The 20,040-nt window shown below is 28.8% G+C and overlaps 1 protein-coding gene across 1 annotated transcript in view; it reads left to right on the top strand.

The window, feature by feature from the left end:
- The window catches only part of LOC111618604 (E3 SUMO-protein ligase RanBP2-like), a gene marked incomplete at its 3' end in the record, with an annotated part of 120,004 nt that overhangs the window by 62,548 nt on the left and 37,416 nt on the right, over nt 1–20,040 (top strand). Inside the window, exons 6-12 of the mRNA XM_023360160.1 lie at nt 1,933–1,992; nt 5,464–5,532; nt 10,365–10,526; nt 10,735–10,898; nt 14,125–14,257; nt 14,325–14,493; nt 15,349–15,428. Of these exons, the coding sequence (XP_023215928.1) occupies nt 1,933–1,992; nt 5,464–5,532; nt 10,365–10,526; nt 10,735–10,898; nt 14,125–14,257; nt 14,325–14,493; nt 15,349–15,428 (837 nt within the window). The remainder of the gene's footprint in view (nt 1–1,932; nt 1,993–5,463; nt 5,533–10,364; nt 10,527–10,734; nt 10,899–14,124; nt 14,258–14,324; nt 14,494–15,348; nt 15,429–20,040) is intronic.

The following is a 20,040-nucleotide window of genomic DNA, read 5'->3' as shown; positions in this document are numbered from 1 at the left end:
ATGGTCGAACAAATTTGCTTCAACCAGTTTGCTTTAATATTGCCTAATTTGCAGTGGTCTTAATAGATATTACCTAAAACTCACTAATATTGAAAACTGTAACTGACAGAGGTGTGGAATGAAATCTGCCCAAAATTGATAATGGTAGTTGTATTGATAGAAATATTGAAAGAAATTCACAAACTAATAAGATTTTTTTTTAAACCAAAAAACTAACATATAATGAATGAGATTTTATATGACACACTATACTTTATATGACATTCTATTTATTTGTATGACATTCTATAAACGATTTTAAATCCACTGTGTGAAATTCTATCAATTTTTTTTTTTTTTGGTATTTGATAACATCTTAGAAGTTTCAATTTGGAAATATTTAAAACAGACAACCAAGAAAAATGATTGTCACAATTATCTATTGATAGAGCCAAATACTCAGCTACTGCCTTTCTCAGTACATCAGCTTACAAGAGCTATTAGATATTGTAGTATTTGAGACTTTTTAGAATATTATAAATTACAATGTACTGTACCTAGTGAATATAAGATTTTTTGTATCTGGCAACTTACCAGGAATTTTGTCGTAACTTAGGGCATGAGGTGTTAGTGAATCCAAGCCCAGGTCCGTACCTTTCAAAAGGTACGAACCTGGGCTTGTTCAGAATTCAGTTCAAAAACAAAATCTTACTTTTATTAATTCTGTATATAATTATCAAAATCGTTAATAAAAAATCAATGGTCTTGTCAATGCTTCATTTATTAATGACAGTATACTTTAGTCATAAATAGTGCTTGTCTCATTAAAGTGGGAAATTTTAAAAAATTATTTTCAAACTAAAAAATAGTAATAAATAATAAAATAAAAAATTAATTTAAAAATTAACAATTTCTTTTATTATTTTTATTAGTTAAAGATGATTATTTTTAAAAAAATAGTGGGGAAAATAAATGTTAAATTTAGAAGAGAACATTAATTTTTAGACATTATAGTAATGTAAAATTGTTTGTGAATTTTCATTGAGATAAAATTTTTATGATATATTAGTGTAAGAAATAGATGATTATAAAATTGTAGATTTGAGAATAAAATAAAAATCTGCTTTAATGTTAATAAATGTTTATAAGAAATATATTGATAAAATATTTAAAAATTAGAAAAAAAGAAAGAACTAATGTGGGGAATATTTATAACTTCTTATATTGTCAGTTAACAGGTAATGCTAGGATTTCTTTGTTATACAGAATATTATCTTTCATGTAATACATGATTTTTCAAGAAAATGATGATAAATTTTTATTTTTATGTTTAAAAAAATAATTAAAGAAAGTGAATTCATGTTTGTGAACTTACTTCTCCCTCTTTCCTCTTTTTACCCTGTGGCATTAAGAGAGGGGCTTTTTTTTAATCATGCCCATTGTGAGTTTGGCCAAGTTTCACAATGGCCAGGTGATGAGGAACAGGGGCCAATATATCTAGGACAGACCATCTTTTAAAAAAATTCTCAACATTGCTCACCCAGATTTTATCCTTAGTTCCCAGAGTAATAGGCTGATGCCTTAATCGCTTTTACCATCCAGCCATCCAAAACTGCTATTGACAACAAAACAAAAATGAAAAAAGCAGACAAAATATATTGACACTGTTATAGTACATTTATTGTGTGTAATTTAAATCTTCATTTAACTCCATTTAAAAATGGGATATGTTGTTATTTTTATACTCTTCTGCCAGATTGTTCAATAAAGATTGAATAGGCTGGTTCGTAAAATTACAGATCAATTTTTATATTGTGTGTACTGTAAATATTAAATGTAACATAAATAAATTTACCATGGTATATTTTATATTTGATAATTTGTTTATATTCCATTTTTTTTTGTTTCAAATGATTTAGCAGCTTATTTAAAATTTTTATTTTTATATTTTAGTATTGGGCAGATCGTGCTGAACAACTTTTTCCACATCATGAAGTAATTTTCAAATTAAGAGTAAGTTTTTATTAATCATTTTATCTTATTCACATCTGACAATATACATTTAAATTAAGTTAAAAATTTCTAAAATGACACTGGTACTTCATGATATATGCATAGGCTGTTTTTTTTCAAGCTCTGATGGTCCATAAAAAAAAATACAAGTGTAAATAACAAAATGAATTTATTACCAAAAGTTAGGTACAAACATGGTTACTTTTTGACATAATCACCGTGAAGATTGAGGCATTTATCATATCTGTGGATGAGCTTTTCCATCCCCTTGTCATAGAATGTTGCTGCCAATAACTTGAAATGGGCCCTAATGTTTTTTTTTTTGAAGATTGTCATTAGTCTCAAACCTTTGCCCTCCTAGCTACTTTCCTGTTCAGGAAAGACATGGAAGTTGCTTGGTGCTAAATCGGGGCTATACACTTGGTGTTTAAAAGTGTGAAGATTTCCATCTTTCAGACTTCTACCCAGTTTAAAACTTTTTAATGTGTGAAGACTTCCACCTCTTTCCTGAACTGAAAATATGGCTAGCAGGGCAGAGGTTTGGAACTAATGATGATCTTCAAAACAAAGTTGTTGAAATTAAAATTTAGAGTTTTGCATTTAATAGCTATATATATATATATATTATTTTTTCACACAGCAATAAATTTTCATTTATTGATTCACACAATATATAAAAGTGTTTTTTAAAAATTAATTTTACATAATCTTTACTTTTTTATACATCCATTAACATCTATTGAAATATATTTTTAATTTAATATATATAAAAATTTGCATTCAGGCCCATCCTGAATGAATTAATATATTAAAAGATTCAAATTAAAAATCTAATAATATAATTGTTATAAAAAAAAGGCTATTTATTAAAATTATTAGTTAGTTAAATGTGTTTTACGTTGAATAAGAGAAATTTAAAAACGACAGAAATTTTCTAATTGTTAAAATAGCACTGTTGACCTTTGACATCTAAATACAAGGGAAATTAATAGAAAATACAGTCTTACAATGAATTTAATCTGTTTAGTCTGAAGAAATGTAGTTACATTTTGTTTACATCAGACTTCAAGTAATATAAGTTTATTGTAAGTAATAATTTCCTACTCATTTTCTAATGTATAAAGAATTACAAATGTTTTAATAACCTTTAAAAACATGTTTTAGATATTTGGGAGTTTCACAGCATTTAAAAAACTTTTCCAATAGAGAACTATAATACATTTTCAAATCTATATATATATATATATGGATGTGTGTGTCCCTATATTTCACTTTTTAGCCAAAACTACACATTGCACATGAATGGTGTTTGTATGTGGTAGTAGCCCCAAGTCTCCATTCGTGCACTATGGTGGTTGCGTCTCGATAGCTATAAGGATGCGGGAGATATGGGTGCTTAAAGTGGTTGACTTCAAAGATTTTCTATTTTGATTTTAAAAATGTTTGAACTGTTTTAAATTTGAATTTGTATTCGAATTCGAATTGGTTCGATTATAGAAAGATTGTAAACGTTCCAGAAAATTGATCAAATTGAAAATAGTTCATTTGACTGGACGTAAAAATTCTTTATTAGTCTGGAAACAGGGGACCTAATTCTTGCATATGGGGTTGAAAGTGGTTGACTTTGAAGATGTATAACAATGGAAGTGTTGAGTAACAAAGGAAGTGTTAATATAAAGTGGCATGCAAGATTTACAGATGGTTTTTTGCGGGAAATCGAACATATTTTTAGACTTGTGTAAAAATTCTCTAATTAGTCTGGAAACGGGGGACCTAATTCTTGCATTCTGTGAAAACGGATAAGATTGGCTATAATGTAATTATCTTAATCTTCACTGTTGTTACTTTTTGCCCAGCAAAGCAGGTCCTTGCAGCTAGATTCTAGATTACTTAGAAAAACAGTCTTTTATATATAAAAAAACTATATTACATACAAATAAAAACCCAGCGAAGCGGCTAGTATGATAATAAATTTGAATGTTGTAAATTTTTTGACTATTCTGAGTTGATATAGAAAATTCATAAGAGTAGTCAAAATAAATTGAAAATTTATTATCTAATAAATGTGAATTTGTCAAACTGGTAAAAAGTATACAAATAAAAAACAAAATTGTATCTTAATACAGAAATAAAAAAAAAAGAAAATTCTAGTTAGAGTAATTTTTTTTCTTGGAAACTTTTTAATAAGATTATAAAAATCTCCTGGAGCAGGTTTATCTGTTTGAAAAGAATTAATTTTTCTGAAGTTATTTATTATATTTTTAATATGAATTACATTTTGATGAAATACATTTTGATTTAGAAAAACAAATGTGCTTTATATTGTATAAAGCACATTTGTTTTTCTACTTAAAGTTAATTCATCTTTAATTATTCAAAATTTAAAAATATAATATACTTATTTTAAAGATTTGTTACTAAATATTAAATTAGTAATGTTCTCATTTTAAGAAAACTGGATGACACTTTGTATGCTGTTTCAATATCTTTGTTTTGATGATGATTAAGATGTTTTAAAAATTTTTAGTTATAAAACTTAGTTTAGCAACTTAAAGTAAAATTTCTATTTTATCATTAGTTTCATTATTACTTTAATATTTTAAATACATTTTTTATAACATTATATCTGTTTATTCTCTTTCATTAATTCTGGATATGATATATGCAAATGCTTGTTTAGTAAAAATAAAAAAAAAATAAAATCTAATAATATAAGCCATTGATCGCACTGTTTGTATATCTGTAATCTGTAATGGAATGCCTAGAACGACCACTAGAGGCATCCCTAGCTATTATTTAAATATAAAATACATATATAACGAATAACATAACAAAATATTAAGAAACCAAAAATGGGTAAGATTAAGACAGTTCTTGATAAACAAAACAAAAAAAAACCACCAGATGCCATGTTGCAAGTATCTATATACTATATATATTGTGTATTATTATAGTATTTATAAGTATCTATATATATTTTTATTTGTAATAGGATTTTATTATTGATATGAATTTATTATTTATACCACGGAATGACGCTGCTGCTGCTAGAATGCCCACTAGGGGGCATCCTAGGCTACTAGTGTGTTATAATCAGTTAAGGCCATCATGTTTTAAATGTTTTAAATTGCAACCATATTATTCATACCTCATACATGCTTACATACAGTATGTGTATAAAATGGAAGATGCTGTATTAAAAAATTATGTTGTGTATGTGTGACTTTACTTTTAAATGATGACATTTTTTTCTATTTAGTATTAAAAAAAATTTATTAGATAAATTTTAAATATTTAAAAATTATTCAAATTTAAAGATATTTATATTCTTATAAAATTATTCATAAGTACATAACTTTTATATTCTATTAACTTCAAATGTAAATATTATTTTTAATACTTTTTTGGATCAGATATGAATTAATTTAATTATATATGTATTGAAATTTAAAGAATTTTAATATTTTAAAGGAACATTTAGTGACTTTTGATGGAGAACCAGATCATCAAGGTCTTGAAAAACTTATTACTACAGAATTGGTAAGTTAACAAAAAATAAGTTGCCTACATATATAGTGTGTATAAATATAAATTAAAATATTCTGTACTGAAATTTTGTGTAAATGTTGAGTAATCTTAGTATTTATCATTCTTCATATGTTTGCCACCAGTTGATGTGATTTTGTATCTCGTGAGGGTCACATGACAGAATTACATCAACTGACAACAAATATGTTAAGGTAAATTTTGAAATTTAAATTTGATGTTTCTGAATTTATTTTCATATTAAAGCAGACATTATATAAATAAATGTATTTTAAATATTTATAATAGTTTATTGTAGAATATTGAGCATTCTTAAGCAATATCCACATCTATGTAACAATTGTTGTGAACAGTGTTTTGTTATCTCATTACAAATCATAACACATATCATTTTTTGCAAACAGAGAGAGAATAATTTTGATGTGTGTTGTTTTATGCCATACACTGAGACATAAATTTTGCATAGTATTTGAATGAACCACTTTTTTTTAGTGAACATGGAGTCTGCTATAGCTGATTAAAAATATGTTCACATGTGTACTATCATGAGATGTACTTCATACTGTTTCATCCTTTAATGGTTTGTTGAAAAACTGATAAGTAATGAATCAGTGGTGAACAGTTTTGCAAAAGCCTTTAAATGACACCATGTATGATGCTGTGGGGTCTTTTTCCCCATCCAAACTGATATCAAGTGGTAACAGTGGTAACATGTTCATGACATTATTACATAAATGTTGACATGGCTTTGTATTCTTTAACTTCTTATTTTAATATTGTTTAATGTTATTAATTGGATAACAAATTATAAATGTTGCAATGAAATACTTATAATATAATCTATGTATTGAAACATTATAATATTAAAGAATAATGAATATTTTTGGATTGAAATCTCAAAAATAAATAAAATAAATGCTGGAAATATTTAAATTTTATGGGCCAGTTATTCTATAAAAAATAATTAATTAAAGTTAAAATCCAAATTGTTAAACAATTATTTGAACGTGCGTATGTGTGTGTATTTTTTATCTTTTTCAGTCTATTTTGATTATTGGAATGTTAATATCACAGAAGGAACGTGTTAATAATCAGTTTTTGATTTGTTAGAAAGAGTTCTAATTTACATTTATAATATATTCATGTTAATTTCACTTTTTATGTAGAGAAAAATGATAGCTCAAAAAATGCAAAAATGTGTATATTAATGTAATGTAAAATACATTACAACATAATATATACTAGGTTTTAGCTGTTTAAAATAATATATCTTTTTATTTGAAAAAAAAAATGTCAGTAGAATTCAGTTTAATAATAATAATACACAACAACCTTATCCCACAAACAACACTTGAACTTATCAAACAACAGGCTGCTGATCAAATACATCAACAGACAGAAACACTTAACATTAATGAAGATCAGGTAACCTGTCAGGATAATCCAGCAACAAGCATTGATAATAGCACACATACAATAACTATCACTAATGATACTACAGGCACTTCCTCATCCATCACTGATAACATAGACATAGAATTAGTTAATACTCTCTCACTTATATTTCAGGAAACACTCACTAAATATACAGGCACACATCCCACACAAAGACCACGAATACCGAAAATCAACACATCAAAGGTAGTAGGAAAAACACTAAATTATGTAAACTCACTTACTACCAAACTACATTCATTCAATTTCTACACTCTCAGACATTCATACATTAGTTTATGCTGGTGCAGTCACAGTAGTGACACACCATGGAATGAAAATACAATTGCAGACAGATACACACAAAACACAATTCTATCACAAGCCTGCCTGGCAGAGGAGAATAGAAACACAGATAAATGACATTAGACAGCAATTAGGCATGCTGACACAATACACTAAAAACAACATAACACCCAAATTAAAGAAACAACTGAAAAACATTTTCAAGAAAATCAAAACACACACAAAACATGAATATCACAACACACACATTACAGAATACATTGATACACTAAAACAGAAACTCGTAGCCAAAGCACATAGGCTCAAACGATACAAAACATGTACACTATGAAAACAACAAAATAAGTTATTTATAAATAACGATAAAAACTTTCACAGACAAATTAGTACCAAAACAAATACTGATACACAGCATAATGGCACACCAACAGAAGAAGAACTCACAACTTATTGGTCTTCTCTTTGTCCAATGCTGTTACACACAATGCTGATACAGGCTGGATCAAGGAGGAGAACAGAAACTTGCACAACATACCAACTATGCCCTGTGCTGAAATAAACATACATGACATTTGCTACGCCATTAACAGAACACACAACTGGAAGACACCTGGTGTAGACAACATTCACAATTTCTGGTACAAAAAGTTTACATCACTGCACCAGGAACTAGCTAAACATCTAACACAAATCATCATCAACCCACAAGGCATGCCAAAATTTCTTACTCAGGGCATCACCTATACGAAACCTAAATACAACACCACCACAGATCCCACATAATACAGACCAATTACATGTCTTCCAACACACTACAAATTATTGACATCCTGTATCACAAACAAAATATACAAACATGTTGAAGAACACAATATTCTTACAGTAAAACAAAACAACCTTTTTTTTCTGATTTTTAAGCGGATCTTAAAATTAATGCTGATTGGTTTTTTTTTTTTTTTGAAATATAAACATCCCCGAAAAAACAGAGAGTCAGATTGGAGGTCAGTGGGAAAGTTGACACTTAGTTATCAAGAATGCACTGTCGTTGTCAACAATCGGACAATCATGTGATCTCTTTCCCATGACGAACATATAAAAACGAGAGCTACCAGAAGCTCAAGGCAATTGAAAGGAAGTTGTACCTGAAATAGTGCACATTTAGTCTCTGAGTCCCTGATCCTGCCGAGAAGACAATGGACAAGGACAATGATTCTTCCTATGGACCGATTGTCGCATACAGTTCCTTCCCTCATAGAGATATTTTGATAGCGATCTGAGAACTCTCTCTCCACAGCTAATGGGAATAGGCTTAGCTGAGAGCTACCTTTTTTGTATAGAACTTCATTAGTATTTAACTGCGTTTAACTGTGTCTAACTTCCTATAACCTGTAATCTAGATTTAGTTATGTAATAAATTTTTGTTATCTGTTAAAACCTGTCTCCTGTCACTCTGAAACACGAACACCTGCCGACTTACTCAATCCCCTTGCCATTCGAAAAAAGCCATCCAAAAGACAAAGTGAGGGAGTTTTACCAACTTGACATGTAAGTGGCAATTAGGGATTGATCCTGTGCCTTCGTATTCTCACACCATAGAAATCACAGGATGCAAAGAACAGTTACTCAAAGATTCAGTCATTCTATGGCAAGCACACAAACAGCACAGAAACATACACATGGCATATATAGACTACAGAAAAGCATTTGACAGTGTTTCACACGGTTGCTGCATATTCTACACATGTACAAAATACATCCATCACTCATTGCATTCTTCCAAAATACTATGCAGCACTAGAGAACAACACTACATCTTGGGGTTAGTAACATTTCCATACAAACAAACCAAATATTCATTAGGTGAGGAATTTTTCAAGGAGACTCCCAGAGAGGCTTTCCTAGGCAGAACCAGAGAGGACTCACCTCTCTGGTTCTGCCTAGCTTTGAACCCATTATCCAATATGTTAAACAATATGTTGGATAATGGCTACAATATCAGACATGAAAAAACAACAGAGTTTATGCTGTCACATCTCACATACATGGACGACATAAAACTTTATGCATCCATACAAAAATAACTTCATCGACTCCTACAAATTACACATTCATACACCAAGGACATACAAATGGAGTTTGGCTTAGACAAATGCAAAACACTTCACATAGAAAAAGGAATCCTGAAGAAAGGAGATTTTGCACTTGGAAATGGAGATGCTATTGAATCCATGAAAGAGGGCGAGTTCTACAAGTATTTAGGATTTCAACAGGCCAAACTAACAGAACATATACAAATAAAGCAAAGATTAATTAAAGAATACCAAAATAGGTTAAATGCTATTCTCAGAACACAGTTAAATGCAAAACACACAATTAAAGCAATAAAAACATATGGCATCCCAGTACTTGCATACTCTTTTGGAGCTATACATTGGACTCACACAGATCTTGAACAACTCCAAAAGAAAACAAGAACAACACTTACTAAGCATAAAAAATATCATCTTAAATCTACCACAGAAAGATTAACCCTTCCATGTAAAGATGGCGGACGTGGCCTGATTGACATAGTAAACCTTCACTACAAACAAATACAGTCACTGTGAGAGTTGACTGGGTAGCTGGGTACTATGCCGGACCAGAGTCAAGGCATAGCAACCCAAACAAAGCTAAAGTTAAATAAGTGTGTCAGTGTCTGTATTCAGGAATTCATATGGAAGGTATTTTGGCTGCAAAAAATGATGCAACAAAATATTAAACATGCAATGGACTATGTTCATTGACATGGATAACACAGTGGTCTGTTTTTGATGCCTGTGACTTAAGTTTGACTGGCTCAACCTTGTTAAACCTGCAAGATATCAAGTTGATATTTAGCAAAAATAAAGTTTAATTACTGTATATTTGTTCTAAATTATGTAAAGCATCTATGCAATGAATCAAAGCTACTTTTTTTAAAACCTATTTATTAGTTGACATGTTAACTGCAGCCTGGTCTAAGTTCAGTGGAGACTACCGTAATACACTAATATAAGATTTTAATTATTTATTCTGAAAAAATATATTTTTTATTAATATATTTACAGGCAGCTCGCCCAAAAGATGTTACACTCCATATAAAATTATTAAAACTATACATAGATACCGAACGTGTAAAAGAAGCTTTCAAATATGCATTGAAAATTGAAAGTAAAATTCCATATCCAAATAACATTGATTGGTATGACTGTCTTACAGAAATATTTGAGGTATTGTCCATTTTTATAGTTACCTAGTATTTTAAAATTTGTTTACTTAATGAATATTCACAATATTTGTGTGAAATTAACATTTTTGATCAATTATATATTTTTATTCCAATATCTTTTAATGCATTTTGGAAATTTTTAGTTTTTTTTTCATTATAATTCTGTTTTTTTAATCTCAAAATTTGGAATTTAAAACTGATATTTTTAGGCTTATCAAGAAGAAGCTGATGTTGAGTTAGATGATGACTTTTATTTTCATTTACTTACCATATGGGATCATCTTGTTGGCTTAACTTTGGCAGAACCATCCACATTTATTGAAAATTTAAGTCAAAAAAATGGAGTATGTAATGCTGCATGCAATTTAAATGTGTAAGTATATCACAGAATACACAGGACATTTCTAAAAAAGTTATGTTGGAAATTTCAAGTTTAACTCAAGACTAATAGTAATGATAATCAAATGGGTAGTTATTGACATTAATATCTTCTTGAAAGTGTATCATTTGTTATCTTTATTATTTCAAGTCCATCCTATAAATTTTATCCATATGTTAAGATGTTATTGTTATTTGATTTTAACAAAGAGAAATGAATAAATTTTACTTGCATGAGACAGACAAGGAGAGAGACAATCCTTTCTTTAATCACTAAAAATTATGAAATTTATTAATGGCATGTAACATTTCAAAAATATTAAGAAGCATTTGAACTTTGTAATATAAAGAGTTTTTGAAGTTAGTAATTATTTCTAATCATATCCTTTTATCTTATTAGTCTCATTTTTTAAAATTAATTTGCTTGACTGTTTTTTATAATTTATGTTTATTGAAAGATTTAAAAGCAATTTAAAGAAATGAGACATCTTTTATTGAATAACTGCAATTACATCAGAAAAGATGAGTTATCTCTGCATTAGGTTTGTAAGCACAATCTTACATAAGCTTAATAGTTTTAAAATATTGTCAAACTGGTTTGAAATTTCCAATGTTTTTAATAATATTTATTTTTTCTTGAATACAAAATGTATTTATTTTTATCATCATTTTCTTTATTTTCAGTAATATATCTTATCACTTATTAATTCAAAAGTGAGTTTTTTCAGTCTGATTTCCATCATCTCTAGTGAACTTTTTGTTATTGAAACATTGTTATTTATTAATTTATTCACTATTGGTTATGTATGGTTATGTTTACCATGAAAGACTTTTACATAAAATCAGTGTTCAAAGTTTCTCAGTTTTAAAAATATATTAGAATAATGAAATTTATTTTGAAGTTCAATTACATATCATTCAGTATTACAATACTTTTAATTAAAAAATTTATTTTGTTTTTGACAAGACTATATTTATTTCAAATTTTCAATGAATCTATTATAAAAATTTAAAAATGATAAAATTTTCTGGATGATAAGTTTCATTAGAGATGGGCAAATACTATCTGTGAATACTCAAATACTTTAATATGAAATGGTATATGAGATCTTTAATATTGTGTTGATAAAAGAAATTTAATTTGAATACTATGAATACCTCCAATATTGTGCCACACATGTATGGCACTGATACTGGAGACCAGAGAGAAATCATGATGGATCCAGATACAAACAAAGGGGAGACTACTCAAAAATTTAAAATATTTGAATAATTAAGAAGTACTTTTTATTAAAATGTGCAAAATGATTGTATTATATTATATTTGCTATCATAAATGCTTTTAAAAATGTTTTGAAGTTCAAACAAACAAACTTTAAATTTTTGTGTGTGTGTATATGTGTTTTTTGTGATACAATATCTCCTTGTATCTGTCACTACATACAGACAGAGCCTCTAGTACCTGTGATTTAATTTGTGACAGAAAAAGAAGCAGATTAGATTGTAAACATTTTCAGATTCTTGTTTTCTTAAATAAATAAAAATCTGCAGTAGGTGAGAACATGACCAGTTATTTGTTAGTGTGTTGTTGTTGAGAAAGAATCCTGAAAAAAAAAAAAGCTACTTTAAAAGTCAAAATTAAAAGTTTTACTAAATTTTAAGAAATGAAAATTCAGTTATTTTTCTTTTTACTTTATTGATTTATAAATATAGTGAAATACATGAAACAGCTTAAATAATAAATATTAAATAAGTTATATAAGGTAATTAAGTTCACTAACAAGGAAACTGTCGGAGTGTCTTCTAATAAATTTTAATAAAATTTAGTTAATAACTACGTTAAAAGTATACAAACTCTATTTTAAATTAGTAGCATTCACTAAAAGTGTTGATCAGAGTTATTAGCAATCAAATGTTGCACTACTTTATAGTAGTTTAGCACAGTTACGCAAATTTGTAGAAGTGAAAGGGTTGCGGAGGAAGACGGCGATATTACATTTAGAATAAATTTTGGAATTTTCAAAAATGGTTGAAGAATTAATAAAATTTTGTATACTTTTAACATAATTATTAACTAAATTTTATTAATTCTTCAACCATTTTTGAAAATTCCAGAATTTATTCTAAATGTAATATCGCCGTCTTCCTCCGCGACCCTTTCACTTCTAAAAATTTGCGTAATTGTGCTAAATTACTATAAAGTAGTGCAACATTTGATTGCTAATACTCTGATCAACACTTTTAGTGAATGCTACAAATTTAAAGTAGAGTTTGTATACTTTTAACGTAGTTATTAACTAAATTTTATTAAAATTTATTAGAAGACACTCCAACAGTTTCCTTGTGTTTGGATTATTCGAGATAGTTGAATATTTGAATTCGCGAAAAATATTTGCCCATTTCCAATTTTCATACTAATTAAAATTGAAGACAGTCCATCAAAATGGTCATTTTTTTTTAACATTTACTTTTATGTTCTGGAATAAATCGTATGATAACTTGCCCTTTGTTGTCAGAAATGTAACTTCCAAAAAATGAGATTAAAAAGAAATTTCTTATTATAATAATAATAATAAAATGAAAACTAGTTTGGTTGACCAGATTCATATGCTGGCATTGAAGTTAAAATTTTAATTTAATTTCAACTCTCTTCTATTGGAACCAGTACTAAATATTCTAAACAACAGAGAGATGGAATTACATCAGTTTAAGATGCAAATGACATTTGCTTCACAGGTTTCATTTAATAAATATATCATATAACATAGTAATTAATATTGATTGAATAAAATAAATTATTTAACATATTTATTCATTGAATTTGATGAATCTTATAAAAATTTAAATTTATGTAAAATTACTAGCTGCATATACTGGGCTTTTGAGAGAGTGGGAGATTTGTGAGATTGGTTTGGGAGAGGGGGTTAAAATAATGGTCTTAGGTCAATAAATGTACATTTTAGTTAATAAGTATTTATAATAATAAAACTGCAAAATACAAAAATTGTTTCAGCTTAAGTTAAGAGAGGGTGGGGATCTTCACAATATTTTTTTCTAGGGTGTTGCAGAATATTCATGCCAATTTGGTGTGGATATGTCGAACATTATATAACCTAACAAACATAATATCTTGACTTTTTTATATATAGATATATTATTTTCTTACATTTTCAAAGATATAAAGGTAGGAAAGAATTATATATAATGTATTAATCTTATAGATTTGATCAACATTTATATAAAGTATGGAAATTAAGAAAACCACATGATAAAAGTTGGGACTATTTTCTTTCTCACATGAGAGGCCAACTTTATTTTCGAATAGCAACATTACTAATGAAAAGAGCAAAGAAGGTATGACTATATAATAGTTTATTTGTATATCTTTTATATACTGTATTATATAAAATGTTACATTTAGGAACAAGGAAATTGGAAGGAAGCCTGTAGATTTGCTGCAGCACTTTTTCTAATATGCTATTCTTTTAAACCGTATGATCCACAACAAGATATTTGGTACTCCCAGATCAAAAATCGGCAATTATTTTCTAGCTGGTATCATAAAGGAATGGAAAGAATGTGTCAGTCAGGTAAAACTAACTTATGAAAGACAATATAGTTATGATAATTCCAAAATATATTTTATTTTAAAATAAAAAATGTACAGTCCACCCCCCATAACACGGTAGATATGTTTCGTTCTTTATGAAATTTATGTTCTACGTGTCCTTAAATACATGAACCAATCACAGCCGGGCACGTGTGCAGTTTAGCGGATACGGCTATTTGAAAGGTTTTCTTCCATAAAAGTAATCGATTCTAGACTAATTTGATTCAACATTTCCAAAACATGTATAATTTTTTGGGAATAATCCATATAAACTATGCTATAAACAAAAAACTGTAGGATTACTTACTGAGTGTGCACCGTTCGATGACGCCATTGCTTAAGTTTGTTTTCATCGCGGAGCAGCGCATCGAACGGGGGTGTGCGTGTTTCCTGATAAATTATTTTTTTGCGAAAAATTCTCTGAACTTTGGAGGCATCATTAATATAAATATAATTTTTATGGCCGTTAAATAATAAATGGTTTTTAGTAGGTCTGCTACTCGTTCAAACTTAACGGTTTGTGCAATACCCGCTATTGGTCTAGATTCGACCAATCCTGTCGCGACACAAGTCGGCGATGACGTTTTACTGTGTTATAGGAGTCTTTTTTAGCATGTTTATATGAATATGGTTGCAATTTTTTTGCTGTTATATACAAATCTGAATTATATGAACCCGTTTTATAGGGGAGTCTACTGTATTTTTTGTCTTTACGTTCTTTCATCCCTAAATTTACATTCTTAAGTTAATACATTTTAGGTCTTAACTGGTTTGGTTGAATAAAAAAAAAGGTAAATCATCTTATTTTATAAAACTGTTTAATTTTTTTTTACAGGTTATATCATAATGACACTCTGTAAGGAAGAGAAAACAAAATGGTTAACCAAAATTAAACAAGAAACCTGCTTACAAACAGTGAGATATTTTAATATTATCATATCTTTATGTAGTTATTTATTTTACTTCTGCATAATGCTTTTAAAATAGATTACATAATATTGAAATTTCAATATAATATAGTGATATAACTAAATTATATAATTTTTACAGGATGAATTTTACAAATGTATTATCTTATTTGTAATTAATTCTTAAAGATACAATTTATGATTTTTAAAATTAAACAAAAAAGAAAAATTACTTGAAATTATGATAGAGAATTTTGAAATGATTATATTATTTAATGGCCATATTTCCTCCTTGTACAAAATATAATTTATGAATATAAATCTGAAATCAAAGAAAAAATTAAGAAAGCATGTTCTCCTGATTATATTATATAATCACAAATCTGTAAGCAAACAATCAAAAATTCATAGATAATTTTTATCTGAATCTGGAATCTGCCATTTTTTTTTTAAACCTGTACAGATTCAATATTTCCTCAAGTCTATTGGTTTAACCAAATTTAAGTCAGAGTATGTTATCAGACTCCAAGACAATGAATGGCTAAACCAATTGCCATACAACTCTGAATTATGTTGATATGATTCAACATTTTCAATTCTCTCTTGCCTCATGTTTCTCCTTTGGAAATGGTTAATCAGTTTCCAGAATACTTCAGTAGACTGTTTGAGATAATTTCTCTGTTTAGCAGAATACAAACTATCAATATAAAACCAACATTTTAGTTTAAAATATTTATCTACTTAATCAGTTCTCTTTCTCAAGACACTCTTACCTTTTTTTATCTTTCTCTTGGCATTCAGAATCATCTGAAGGTTAGAATCTGCTAGATATGTTATAAGATGTTTTAATAAATTCTGCTCTGTCTGCTGAATAAATAAATAAAAAAAGAAGCTTGTATTAATGAATTGTACCAGCTGTTAAGGTTACTTCTATCAGACAAAAATTTCTGAGTCATTAATTTAGCAGTTAAAATAACTCTATAAATGTATGCAAAGTAATTGTTCCATTTTATTGATATGTAACTCTGTTCACATTAACATGTACTCTTGGAAGAGACTGTAAATAAAACGATGCTGGAAAAATGATCAGAAAACATCATTGTGTAAACTGCAGAAAAACTCAGTCAACTCTATACTCAGAACCAAGAAGTCTGTAACCGACACATTCAGATGACTCGTATACAATGACCTCTCACTTATAAACCTCTCATTTAAGCAAGTTTCTGTTATGAGACATTTTTCACTGGTCCTGGCTGAAACCTGTGTGAAATGCCTAAAATCTCTCATTTGAATGACTCAGTTAAATGACACACACACAGTTCTTTACCTCTACAAATATTTCAGACTAATGTATTTTCCCCTCATTTTACCATCATGATTGTCAGTCACAAGAACAGAATGGGGTCACTTTACCATAGGTCAAACAGGTGCCCACAAAGATAAGAAAGCAGAGAGGATAATCATACTGGACATAATATCTGTTTTTAGAAAGTGAATGGCTGCTGGCTATATGTTTAGATAAAACAAGTGGTAATGTCTTAAAATTATATTTTTAACATTTTTCATTCAAGTTGGTCAGTCATGACTCTTTTGTACAATTCTCTTATTTATATGATTTTTATCATCAGTTCTTTTAGTCACGTAACTGAGAGGTCACTGTGTTTAACTGGGTGATCTTCCCATCATCTATCATTAATAATAACCAAATTTTACGATTTAACAAATTTTATTAATGTCTCCCTGTTCAGATTATGTTTATTTGATGAAGATTGCTTGTTATATAAATTTTGTTTCTGCCTCTATACATGGAATCCATCAATTTATCTAATCTTGGCATTCATATCTCCAAAGAATACATTATATGAATTTAGAAGATTGGATATCAATCTCAGACAAAATATGCTCAAAACAATCCGGATGTAAATAAACAAAAATGGTCATTAGTCCAACAACAATGAAGATTCAATCAAATTAAAGCTAAGCTGTATAATAATAAAATTATTCCCAAAATGAATGAATCAATTTAGTATTTCGTAAATGATGTTTTACCCCTATCACTAGACCACAGGCAGGTCTTCCTAGTAGGGATTCTTGATTGCAAAGCTTTCTCAAAAATGATAAACAATTTTTTTTCTCTAATTATCTATCAAAAAGCTTCAGTACCAGGTCTTAGAAATTCCTAAATATTATATGCATTATACAATTTATCTTATTTAATTGTTATTCCCTCCTTTATTTGTCATACAGTAGAGCGTCGATTATCCGAATCAATTGGGGGCTGGGGTTGTTTGGAAAATCGATATTTCGGATAACCGATTATGTACGAAAAAATATATTAACCTATCCCATGTTGAAATTTTTCTCCGTTGCGTGTCGCTTCGTGTTGAATTTTCGTCGATGTTAAGCCTAACGAAGACTATTGTATCGTTAAAAATTATTTTTTTATTTTGTACAGTACAAACAAAATAAATATATTGAAAAATATAAAAACAATAAAAAATTATACTTCAGAAGTTAATTTAGTATTAAAAGCGTAAAATATTTGAGTAGCCCAAGACATAGCCAAAGATTGCAGTGCCATAGCACTAGCAAAAATTTAAATTTGCCAACTGGAATTCTTTCAGATAATTGACGTAAAGTACTATATTATTTTTCCGACAATTATCAACACGACTGTGTGCCGGAAATAGCCGTTCCCTAACGGGTACTTTACGTGGATTTGCGTTAGTGTGCCAGGCCTGGACTTTAAGCGTGCACTGAATTAAATAATGACAAAGTTTGTCAAAAACAAATCAAATATTTAATAAAAGTTCTAGTAATAAACTATATACAATATTTAGTAAAATCAAGTAACAATTTATTCAATGAAACTCAATAAGAATCAACCCGACAAAACTCAAATCAATCTATTTTCTAACTTAATTCTATTTCCCTTTGGAATTCGACAAAATTTCAAAGACTTAACTTATATACAATAATTCTTATGAATTAAAGAACCTAATCATCACCTCAATATACTAGGAACCTTTTTCCTCAACTCTCAAGACTTTCTCTAATCTTCGATCCACAAATCGAATAACTTCAAAATTGCCTTGGAACTATTTTATCCTATCGGACACCTCTCTCTCGTTTGCTGCTACGAAGCTCACCATGCTCGTTGCTAACAGAAGCTCACCTTGTTCATCTTCACTTGAGGTTCGGACTTTATACTGTGAGGTGACTTCACAATTCTGAATGCGATCACTCCCCTCATTTACATACTTATTTGCTAACAATAAACTTTTTCTATTTGTCTGGCAGCCTATTTTCCGACAGTACTCGCTAACCTTTTACATTATTCTTTTTGACAATTTTCGGGATTTTTTATTCTTTTAAGGTTTAACGAGTTCCTAAGTTGTGTTTGTGGGGTCTTCCCCCCTTTTCTTGGTGCAGACTTACTTTTTTTCACTCGGGAGCGCAAGTGTTTGCGAGTTTTTCCTACGGCGTTTTTCTCTCATCGGTGAGTTGGTTTCTCTTTTATTTTTAAGTTTCTAAGGTGAATGGTGAGGAAACCTTCGTCCTAACAAAACATAAGCCCAAACAAAAATATAATAAAAAGCAAAAATAAAAGTAAATAAAAATAACGCTCGGACTTGGTTCCTTACAATGTTTCGGATAATTGACTTTTGGATAATTGACGCTCTACTGTATTTATATTTATGTTTCTATATTTGTTAATTTGGGGTAGATATCAATTGTCCTTTGGGACTTCAAATAAAATAAATCATATGCCTTTAATAAATTACAACACTCCATGTTGAAAAGTTTTTTTTTTACTTTGAGATTAATGTTACACAAAGGCCCAATAAAGATATCATAGGACTCATTGAATAAGAGAAACATCTCCCCATACTACTAAAAGAGAAGAGAGTTCAGCTCTATCAATGTGTCTGTAATCAAATTATAAAAATAAACATTTTTATCCAAATATAGCTCTTTTTGTGGTAGCCTGTTTCTTTGTTCTCTAGCATGAGACATAAATGACTGCAATATTTTTCCTTCTTATTCTGGAACAACACCAAATTTTCAGACAAGTATATTCTGGAAAGAGATGAATCATTCAATGTTGATTTTTTCTTAATAAATAGTGATAAGAAGTACTGCTTAAATATCAGAGAAATTCAGCAAGAACCAAACTAGACTTATCCATGATATGCAAATGAACTTTATGATTACCCAAAATTGCCACCAGAGGACTTGAACCAGTTATATATTGTGCTAAAGAACATTGTTAGGTATGGTCAGAAATTGTAACCATTGTTTTAATGTTAAAGGACGCCGAATCCTCAAATAAAAGGTCGGTGTTTCGATCATTTTTAACTTTGTGTGTTTTTCATTATAATTTATCACGTGTTCTGTGGAAGTTCATCCAAGCCAATATACTGATACTTCTGTGGTGTGTTAAAATGGATGAAAGATAGACTCGAAAAATTTTATAATTTTTTGTAAATAGTCACAATTCAATTTTTAATAGACTTATCCAATTAATTAACTTCAATGACTTTTTCCTTTAAGTCAGATCCATCAACCACAGGTTGCAAGAAAATGGAAAACCTTCTCCTTAAATTGTACTGATCCAG

Source organism: Centruroides sculpturatus, unplaced genomic scaffold (genome assembly GCF_000671375.1).
Source record: "Centruroides sculpturatus isolate CEXI.00-Female unplaced genomic scaffold, Cexi_2.0 scaffold94, whole genome shotgun sequence".
Lineage (NCBI taxonomy): Eukaryota > Metazoa > Arthropoda > Arachnida > Scorpiones > Buthidae > Centruroides > Centruroides sculpturatus.
Note: the sequence above shows the minus strand (reverse complement) of the source record. Positions and strands in the feature narration are given on the sequence as shown.